The following is an 11,243-nucleotide window of genomic DNA, read 5'->3' on the forward strand; positions in this document are numbered from 1 at the left end:
CATTTTAGCCTAAAACAATGTGTAATTGCCATGAGAATTAATATGACTTATGCTCCTAATATAATTTTCGATATATTTTTAGTGCTAGCTCAATATTCCAATATTTAATTCGTTTGAGGACATATAGAAATAGCATCTTAACAATATACAAACTGTTTTTGCAGTATTCTTTCAAAAAGCTTTGCCAGCTTAATTCTGTAAGGGCTACTCTAACGAAAACGAGAACGATTCTTATTCTGATGATATCTGGTCAACTGCACTTAATTTGGCCGCTTATAGTTTTTCTAAATAGCCTACAGGTTGGTTTGATACTGAATCTCACTTTGAAACTTAGTCGGTTTGATGCTTGTAAATTCGACCGAAAAATTTGTGACGAAAGACATACATAATTTAGGATCAGTACCCTGAAATTTGGGCTTGAATTACTTATTCGCAAATACGGAAATACACGCTTCAATAAAGGCAAGTGAAATGAGTTCACGATTGCTCTGAAAGAAAATATGACTGTTACAGATTATATAGGGGGTGGGGGGTTTAGTAATATACCGTGTTTCCTTCTTGTTTGATGTTGGGAGACACCAATGCATAATCTATCTGCTGTAGCTGGTATCGAACTCCGTAGTGTCAAGCAGAGATCAATACCTGTACCCCTTGCGAAATCACGCTTCTTTTAGAGTGCTTGTTGCACGTTTGACCCTCTCTGGTCAGAGAATGTAAAGAAGGGTGTAGGCGTTGGGAGGGGGGCCTCGGGCGTTCGTTTTCAATTCTTTAATGTATGTGATTTGGTATGTGGTAAGGGTTACAGTGACATCCTGGGTAATACGTGAAGATAAATTTCCATGGGTTGCCATTTGATGTGACAGAAGTTGATGGGGCTCAGTGTATTCCCTTTTAATAAAGAAATGGTACAACTGAACTCAATTGTTATTTTCCTAGCTGGCAGTGAGATGACTTTTGAACTTAGCTTACACCCCTTCTTCCCCTAGGTTTTGTGAAATGGTATCTCTGTATAGCAGGGACTTAATAATGTCTTAGCTGAATTATTTATCCGTTGTTTAATCTGCTCGCTCGAACATTCATCGAGATTAAGCATTTGTCAGACTGGAATACTTGTCGACATTTATTAGGTTATCGACGTTTATCGGATTACATATAAAACGAGGAAAATTAGTTACCAATAGTAACCCATTGGGATTGGAATATATGCCATTTAGGCTCCGGGCTATCGTAATCTTATTAAAAGTTGGACAATCTTTTTATGCAAAATAAAATTTTGGCACCCATATTGATGTTTTTTCTTTCTCATTTAATTATTGTGCATGATCTGGCTAACAAAAAGTTGCTGTTTGGAGTTGGCTTCTTTCAGCACTTTTTATCTGTTTTTTTTTTTTTTTTTTTTTTTTTTTTTTTTTTTTTTTTTTTTTTTTTTTTTTTTTTTTTTTTTTTTTTTTTTTTTTTTTTTTTTTTTTTTTTTATTATCGCAAAAACCCCTACAAAATATTTATAACCATTTTTCAAACATCCTTTTAAATGCAAAAATAGTTTCTAATTTCTTTTTCTAATATTCCATTAATGCAACAATTCCGTTGATATGCTTTACAAAGAGAATTAACTTCAGTTTTCGCCTTTTTCCCCAGATTCCGGACGTCAACTTCTATCTTCACTGCCAGGGTCGTGGTATATTGTAACCTCAGTAGCACTGTGGATGATATCGACGGTGGCTGCTTCCCAGTGAGACGGTTTCACGGTCGGTTCTCTAGTCCCTAATCCTCGTCCCGGTTATTTTAATGTTTCGTATGAATGATTTAAGTCTTTTTTAATTAAACATTTTTGTTAACACTGTGGTTTAGTATCTTGAACTTCCTCATTTCAACTTCCGGATGGTTTAATTCTTTTTTAATTAAACCTTTTTGTTTACACTATGGCTTAGTTTCTTGAACTTCGTCCTTTCAACTTCAGGATGATTTAAGTGTTCTTTAATTAAACCTTTTTGTTTACACTATGGCTTAGTATCTTGAACTGCCTCCTTTCAACTTCAGGAATATTTAAGTCTTTTAATTAAAGCTTTTTGTTAACACTGGCTTAGTATCTTGAACTTCCTCCTTTCAACTTCAGGAAGATTTAAGTCTTTTAATTAAATCTTTTTGTTAACACCATGGCTTAGTATCTTGAACTTCCTTCTTTCAACTTCGGGAAGATTTAAGTCTTTTTAATTAAATCTTTTTGTTTACACTGTGGCTTAGTATCTTGAACTTCCTCCCTTCAACTTCAGGATGAGTTCCAAGCGCTACATGAAGAATAGCTGAGATGTTAATTAAATGGTCAGCCACTTATTTATTGTTTCAAATGATTTTGCGCTTGAATTGATTAATTACAAATGTCTTTACCTCAACTACCAACATGGGATTTTAATTATCCAATTTGTGAAAATGGACATTTCATCTTAGAATCGTAAATATATTATTTAGTAAAATTACTAATTATTTGATTAGAAAAGAGGTAGTTTACCTATCTGTGCAAGTAAATGAAAATTATGAGAATATTTTAAACAAATGAAAAAGGACTTTCGACAATACAAATAAAGATTAAAACTAAAGAAATTCTTTTCTGTGTGCTATTTCCAAAAAGCTGTTGCAGACATTGGCTTCTAAAAAAACTGGATTAAAAGATTTTCTTAAACTAAAATAATGACGAAAAAGTTCTGAATAAATAATTGCTTGTCAAAATAAAATAAGATTAGTTTGGATATTAGTGTGGTCAAAACCGCAGGGCACATCTGACACCAGGTGCGGCGTTAACGTGGAGCTTTTGCGCATGCTTAAAAATTTTCAATTTTAGAAATATCCATTTTCCACACTTATTAATGTATTTGCAGTTTACTTAATGCTGTTGAAAAAACATAATCCACAAATAAAACGGAATAAAAAAAAATGGATAAGACAATGATGACAGGATAAACGCATATAAACTATACTTTAGGGTTGGCTTACTTTTTTTTTAAACGGGGCAGATTTTTTTCATTTTCGTATATTTTTGGCAGTCTTTGTATTCCAAAACCAATAAGCTACCCATAGCATGCCTGGTTGGACAGGTCAGACGTTGTTTATCATGTGGTGTTTTATTCATTAGTTGTAAGTAATAGATATTTAACGTGCGCTATACATTCCAACCTAATGCCAACTGTTCTAAAATCAATAAAAATAGTTTAAAAACGAAACCATTCGCCCAATTTCAGGCTGGATCTAAATTAAGCTGCACCGTCGCCGTCACTTGCACCTTTAATGGCGCCACTAGTTTTGATTCCTATTGATTCTTCCTGTTAAATCCCACAACCTTCTTTATCACTTGCTAATGCTCTTTTAGACATAATATTAAGACAATTTAAAATTTAAAACTCAAAGAATGGCTTTCAGTTCAAAACTACTAGTTTCAAATACCATTTGAGATAGCAAGTTAACGTGATATACTTTATTATTCAGAATATGGGCATAAAAAAATAAACATTTAATAATCAATTTATCGTAGATCTTACGTTAAAAATCGAAGTAAGAGAATTGATGATTACGACAATTTTATACAAAATATTTATTTTTCTCAATAATATTCTTCATGCTCAGATCACCAAATCATCATTTTTCTTGCTAGGAAAAATGCTCGAGCTGTTCAAAAATTGTTTTGAACAATTTTGAACAACTCGAGTCTTGCTCGAGTTATTCGAACATTTCGAAGTTATTCGAGTGATTCGAAAAAAGTGTCAAATCAAAATTTTTTCTTGCTAGGAGACGAGTTATTCAAAATTTTCGAATACCCACACATCCCCTGGGGCTGGGATAAGGAAATTGGGAAGCTTCTATTGTTTTCTAGGAAAGAAGTATTAATTATAATGTTGATTTTCATTTATGCAAACAATACCAAGCATTAATACGTTGGGTATTACTGAGCTACGACACATGCTCATTATCTATTCAAAGCATAAGCTGTTTCAAGTGTGTTTCCTCTGGTGTTTTAGAGAGTTTTAAAATACCAGTGCCGTGTAACCTTGTAGTGAAGATATACCAAGTAATTTTAAAATATATTATGAAACCATAAAGAAATTCAAGTATTAAAACCTGTTTTATTATGTTGAAATAATCTAACAAAACATGGAGTTCACAATAGAACTGCAGCTTATACAGCTGACTACATGATACACGCGTAACATGAGGACCTGTCATTATCATATCAATGAAAGAATTTGGAAAAATTAGCAAAAATGAGGTATTTGTAACTTACCAACGGGTGATCAGATCTTAATGAAATTTGATATTTAGAAGGATCTTGTGCTTCAGAGCTCTTACTTTAAATCCCGATCAGATCCGCATTTTACATTCGATTAATATCAATATCATCAATGTCAATATCAATATCATATCAATTGCTTCTTATATTCCACTCATCTAAAGCTTTTTTCTTTCTATCGTGTATAGTCTATTGTATATCATTTGGCTGCATCAATTATATCCTCTATTCTACTTTCTTCAGAGCTAAAAAAAAACCTTTTTAAAGCTTTGTTCCTAGAACACCCCTTGTTATGACACAAAAAAGTTTTTCTCAAACGTCGTTTTTTCTACTATGGTTTATCGTCCATCTAGTATCATGTATTGTGTATCACATGGCCATGCCAATTCCATCCTTTATCCCACTCTGTTTACAGATTTAATCTATTCTCCTCTTGTATAACTCTCATAGTTATGACAAAAAAAATTTAAACTTTTTCTCCTAAAACGCCCCTTTTTCTTCTATCGTATATCGTCTATCTTGTAACATGTGTCCATGTCAATTACATTTTCTGTCTCACTCTGCTTAGATATTCACTTTTTTCTTCTGTCTTGTAACGCTTATAGTTATGACGAAAAATGTTAAAACTTTTTACTCCTAGAATGCTCCTTTTTCTTCCATCTTGTATAATCTATCGTATATCATGAAGCCATATCGATCATTTCCTCTTGCCCTCTCTGTTCAGAGCTTAACTCGCTCCTCTTGTTTAACTCTCATAGTTATGAAAAAAAATGTTAAAGTTTTACTCCTAAAGTGCCCCTTTTTCTTCTACCCCTGTCTGGCCAATTAATCAATTACCATATTTTATCCATCTATCCCCTGACTAAACCGATGAAGTTCTGTATATGAATGCCCCTTCCCCACCCAAAAACTGTAATTTTTAAACAACAAATTTATCGTGAATTTTTGAGCCCTTTTTCATAATTTTGACCTTTGTTAAGATTTATGCACGGGTAGTTACAGCGTAAAATTAAGGATATTGAACCTAGTAGGATACATGCATTCATTTACTGAATAAATACCAGATGATATAAACAAAGTATTACTATGCGCGAGGAAATAAACAGCTACGATGCGTCTTGTCAAGAATGATGGTAATATAGTAGACCGGAATAACCGGTTTGGAAACTTGTTTCTGGGGGCATGGGAGAAAAGCGCAAGAAGCTCTCCAAAACATATTCTGCCTGTAGTCTATTATAAAATAATGTGCCTATGGTAGGATGAAGCAAATACTGACCCCTCCATTTATGTCACTACATAATTTCGTATTCAACTTAAAGTCCTATTTCTATACAACCCTAGTTAAATTCCCAATTCCAATTTTAACCAATCAGATTTACTGCGAAAACTTAACGGCAAGGCTGTTTCTAGGGGGGTAGGGGGTTTGAATCCCCCGCCTCCGGAAATGTTTGTCTGACTCGTGAAAACGTGACAAAAATGAATATAAACCAATTTTTGATGCGTTTTTGAAAGTTGTTTTTAGTCAAACCTCCTTCGAAAAAAATTCTTTTGATACCCCCTGAAAAAAAACCCTGGATACGTCCCTGCTTAACGGAGAAACCGATGTAATTTTTCCAAGTTGAGCTTCTATGTGTCTGAAGCCTAAATGCAATTTCGCAATAGTACAATTAAATCGAGTGTTAGTTTGTTTTTAAATACGAAAATGAATTGGGTTTAGGAGGCTGAGATAAGATAAGGAGATAAGGAAGCTGGGAGCCAGCAGTTGGAGGAATGGTCAGGCTGATTTCACCTTCTATATTCAATAAATATTCTTGTAGAATTTGACTTTGTAGATTTTGCTCTAGTGGTTTTCATTGAACGTTTGAAGCTTAGTTAGAAGTTTATCCTGAGCAAGGTATGGTTGGCTTTTTTCTTCTCTCTGCTTATTGTCTATTTAAATAGTAAAGTAATCAAGGGACGTATGCAAGGGGGAGGGGGGCTAGGGACCCCCACTCCCTCAAAATTTTCCTAGAATTTAAAGGCATTAGGGAAAATCATGTGGTTTTGTCTTAGTAATGCCAACCTTATTAATGAGCAAGGTATGGTTGGCTTTTTCTTCTCTCTGCTTTTTGTCTATTTAAATAGTAAAGTAATCAAGGGACGTATGGAAGGGGGAGGGGGGCTAGGGACCCCCACTTCCTCAAAATATTCCTAGAATTTAAAGGCATTAGGGAAAATCATGTGGTTTTGTCTTCTTAATGCCAACCCTCGAAAAAAATTCTTGCGTACTTGTCTGACGTGATTACAACTTATACGCATTTAAAAACGAAACTAAGTTTCTGTAGTTTTATTTTTTAATACAATTACTAATGGGGATATTTAAGGCCCATTCACAACTAGATTTGACTTATGCCGAGATTGAGCTAGCGTCAATTTCGGGAATCAGTTGAAAATTTCGAGAGGCAGCAGTTAAATTTTAGTATTAGTTCAATCTCATTGTGAATGGGCCTTAAACTAGCTAATCAGATATATTTTATTATTAATTGGTTTTGTGTTAGCTAAACCTCACTGCTATCTAAAAATCGGTGTTAAATGATTGTGAACATGCCTTAATAGTTTTTTTTTTTAATATTATCTTTGGTAGTGCTGCTGCTTTGATTGAACAAATATTTTATTGAGATCAATCGACCAAGATCCATAATTTTTAATATCAGTGTCAGAGACCTTAATTGGTGATAATGATTAACTAGAAAAAAGCAATTACCTGAATAAAAATTTTTTGCTTAAGCCATATAATAAAAAAATAGTATGTCTATTCATCTGCTTGTCTGTCCTTTATGTACTTCAATAAATAGTTACGAATGAAACCACAATTTTCTAAAAAAAAAAAAAAAAAAAAAAAAAAAAAAAAAAAAAAAAAAAAAAAAAAAAAAAAAAAACCGGAGCTTGTGTATTATACGCCACTCACAAGTGCTTTATTTCATCAGAACCTGTTTATATGACGCCCAATCCTAACGAAATACCACAAAATATGATGGAAACAATATTTTAGAAACAAATTTAGGCCATATATTTGCACATTAGGGGGGTAGGAATAAATTATAGCGGGTCTGCATGCAAAATGTGTTAGGTACAATTATTCTGCAAATTATGAAGTAAGAATTGTTTTCTAACTTCAAACTGTCCAAATGCTCTACCACACCCTTACCCCCAAATGTGCAAATATATAGCACAAATTATATACTTCCCATCCTGTCACTTGTCTTTGCTCACGCCAGGCTGAAAGATGCTAACAAAGAAACTGGTTTGTTCTCGAGTTTTAGGCAGCGTAAACTTGAGTAAATGGTGTATCATACACAAGTACCAAATTTTCTTTTAGTTATTTAAAAACTATAAAGCTTTTAGAGCAGCATCACATTCCAATCAAATTGTAAACACAGTTTAAGGATACACCAGTAGCGACTTCTTTTTCTAAACATGGATTTCATACCGCGTGTATAGACCCTGAGTATATACCTTAGAGGTTTTCCATAAGCTCATCGGGATTTGTACATCGGGAACAATTGTCATTGCGAGTGCGTGAAGGCGGAGTATGAATCTTGTCTACTTTTAGATTTGTGTCACATATTTTTGATAGAGAGTATATCCTTTGTCGCTACTGTATATTCTCTTTACTGTGATTGTAAAGATATATAAGCAAAAGTAAATTAGTTAAATTTTTCAGCGCTTTTCATTCGAAAAAAAAAATCAAACATTAACAATATGTTAAGTTCCCAAAGACAATTATACTTTCAAAGGAAAACTGCGCTTTCTTAAGCTATTTGGTGCCATGTTTTTAACTTTGTTCATTTTTTATCCACGTCTTTTTTTATGTTTCGTGCCTGCTTTGTGTTTGCCGGAGGTATTTTTCATTGCCAGTTTAGTTCTTAATGTCGACTGTATTCTTGTCTCTTGACCGTACCGATGAATCAACATTAAATCCGTATCCTGAACTACCCCACCTTTTACCTTATTTTCCAAAAATGTCTCCTAAAGTTTGCTTCAGAGAGGAAAAAAAAAACTAGCACCATCTGGCATTACCCAGCGAAATCGTACAGTTGATGATAAGAATCCCAACAATTATTTATCTTTTTTTTATTTTGGGTCAAAGATAAAAAGTATTAAATTTGGACAAAAGGCATGTTTTTTACATCTCTTTTTATTTTTTTTGAATTAGTCTGCTAAGCTGACTCTAGATATTGTATAATCAGTAAAAAACTAAATTTGACTAAAGGATATTGCTACGTCCAGGGAATTTTAACTTGGATTTTTTATTTCTCAATAAATGAAAAATTAATATTTTTTTGAGTTCTTTCAGTTACACTCTCAGTGGCGTTCGTAGTTTTTAATTCCCATTAAACCCACGCAGAAGTGCCGAAGATTCGTCTTTTATCATTTCCCCATACTCTGCCTCCTTCCTTCAAACCAAAATTTCATAGTAACTTAGAGACAGTCATTAAATCCGTGCAGAAGTACCGAAGATTCATCTTTTATCATTTCCCCATACTCTGCCCCCTTCCTTCAAACCAAACTTTCTTAGTAACTTATAAATAGTTCACTAAACCAGCGTAGAAGTACCAAACATCCATCATTTATCTTTTTCCCATTCTCTGCCTCCTTCCTTCAAACCAAACGTTCATAGTAACTTATGAACATTTCACTAAACCCGTGCAGAAGTACCGAAGATCAGTCTTTTATCATTTCCCCGTACTCTGCCTCCTTGCTTCAAACCAAACTTTAATAGTAACTTAGAGACAGTCCCATAAACCCGCACGTGAGTGCCGAAGATCTGTCTTTTATCATTTCCCATACTCTGCCTCCTTTCTTAAAACTTTTATAGTAACTCGTAGAAAGTCCAACGCAAACTGGGGCGTTTTGAAAGAATTTGAATTAATTAATTAAAAAAAAAATATATGATTGACTTCTATATTTTGTTTTCCTTTAAGGCAAGCCACATATTGGTTATCCTACATTGGCAGGAAAGAAGAAAGACCACACTGACATTTCGTATTTACCGTATAAGCCTCCAAATGAAGGTTTTCAAAAGAATTATAACCTCATCAATCATCTCTCGTAGGATTCGAGAGGAGATTGGTCTCATGATAAACGATTGTTATTGTTTTATGTTTGTTAATTTAATTATATGTATTTTTCTTAAATTGTTCGTTTTTGTAGTTATAGTTATTTTATGGCTATGTAGCGGAGTTTAATGCTATCCAGGAGTAGTTAATTCGGGTTGCTAAACGACCATTGAATTATAGTTAAATGAAAAAAGCGGAAAACAAAACCAATTTCATTCATTTATTCCAGGCTGAATTCAGGGCTGATTAGTGACAGATCTTTGAATAAAAACTGACTTTCAGATTCCCATCTCACATGACTCATATCTAGACTTTAAAAAATAAAAATCACTTATTCACTCATTCCAGACTTAGAAATGACTCCAATTGGTGTTGTCCGCTCTCACGAGTCCCAAAATATTCTTTTATATTTTGGGGCGCTGTGCCCCCCTGTAGTTAAAAACATATATATATATATATATATATATATATATATATATATATCTATCTATATTCACAGGTGGGACATAGGGACACAACTACAATGGCGCGTAACTAATATGGCGCGTAACGACTTACGCGCGCGGGGGGGCTTGGGGGGGGGGGCGCGAAGCGCCCCCACCAACTAGGTGTTGGGGTTGCGCGAAGCGCCACCCCAACAGCTAGTATATATATATGTTTTTAACTACGTAAAACTTGCGAATATACAACATTCTTTGCTGTCCCATTGTCTGTGCATATAAATAGAATGTCAGGTTTAACGACTCTTGAACATGCAACATATAATGGTCCATGGGAAAGCAATCCGTATTCAGATCTATACCTCATGATTCTAATGATTGCCCTTGAGCTTTGTTGATGGTGATTGCTAATCGACGATTCCCTGTGTCGCCATCGTCATTTATATATCCCCCTGAGCCCCCCGGAGTCCCTGTGTCCCGGTCGTCATGTCCCGGTGTCCCGGTCGTCATTTGTGTCCCGGTCTGTATATACATTCGTTTTTGAATTGGTCTTTTTTTAGGTTTTAGTTTTTTACCTTTAATTTGTGTCCAGGTGCTTTGTTGATGGTGATTGCTAATCGAACATTCCTTGTGTCCCGGTCGTCATTTATATTCCCTATGTGCCGGTGTCCCGGTCGTCATTTGTGTCCCGATGTCCCGGTCTGTAATTTCGTCAGTCGAAAACATGACGTCAGTCGACACAGAAACATGACGTCACCTAACAGATCCACAGACAGACAACTTATTTTTATATATATAGAAAATATATATATTTTCTTTTTAGTTTTTTTGTAGTTTTTACCTTTTTTAGTTTTTTTCTTCTTTTGTATTAATGCTAAAGCCAAGGTTCAAACCTAGAGCCTCTCGGACCTAGAACCTGAAACATAACGCTTTACCAACTCAGCTACTTCGGCTTGAATACATTCGTTTTGAGCAGCTTCCTCGGGTGTTGCCATTGTAGGTTCTTCAGTCATTTTACAATTAGAAATTTCTCTTTCAACGGTCTTCTTACAATTAAAAATTTGTCTTTGAACGATATTCTTAAATACCTGTGTCCTGGTCGTCATTTATATTCCCTGTGTCCCGGTCGTCATTTGTGTCCCGGTATCCCAGTCTGTAATTTCTCTTTGAGTGTCCCGGTCGTTATTTATATTCCCTCTGTCCCGGTCGTCATTTGTGTCCCGGTCTGTAATTTCTCTTTGAGTGTTTTTTCTTTTTAGTATTTTTTAGTTTTTTACATTTTTTCTTTTTTCAGTTTTCTTTTTCTTCTTTATTTTTCAGCTTCACTATGAAATACATATCGCCGAACCTTTGTTTTTTTTAACTAAAATCTGGTAGGCATTGATGACCTTATCCAAGTCAAAAATCCCAAACCCAATCATCATCG

The 11,243-nt window shown here is 34.4% G+C and overlaps 1 protein-coding gene across 3 annotated transcripts in view; it reads left to right on the forward strand.

The window, feature by feature from the left end:
- Positions 1-9,455, forward strand: part of LOC136028721 (glycerol kinase-like) — a 56,612-nt gene extending 47,157 nt beyond the window's left edge. For 2 of the 3 annotated variants that reach the window (XM_065706590.1, XM_065706589.1), the window contains exon 13: positions 9,243-9,455. In XM_065706590.1, coding sequence (XP_065562662.1) covers positions 9,243-9,373 — 131 coding nt within the window. In that variant the 3' untranslated portion in view covers positions 9,374-9,455. Of the gene's footprint in view, positions 1-1,637; positions 1,838-9,242 lie in introns of those variants that run through there. The other variant, XM_065706591.1, reaches the window with a different exon arrangement.
- The last annotated feature ends 1,788 nt before the right edge of the window (positions 9,456-11,243 follow it).

The sequence above is a fragment of the Artemia franciscana genome, chromosome 7, assembly GCF_032884065.1.
Source record: "Artemia franciscana chromosome 7, ASM3288406v1, whole genome shotgun sequence".
In the NCBI taxonomy this organism is placed as follows: Eukaryota; Metazoa; Arthropoda; class Branchiopoda; order Anostraca; family Artemiidae; genus Artemia; species Artemia franciscana.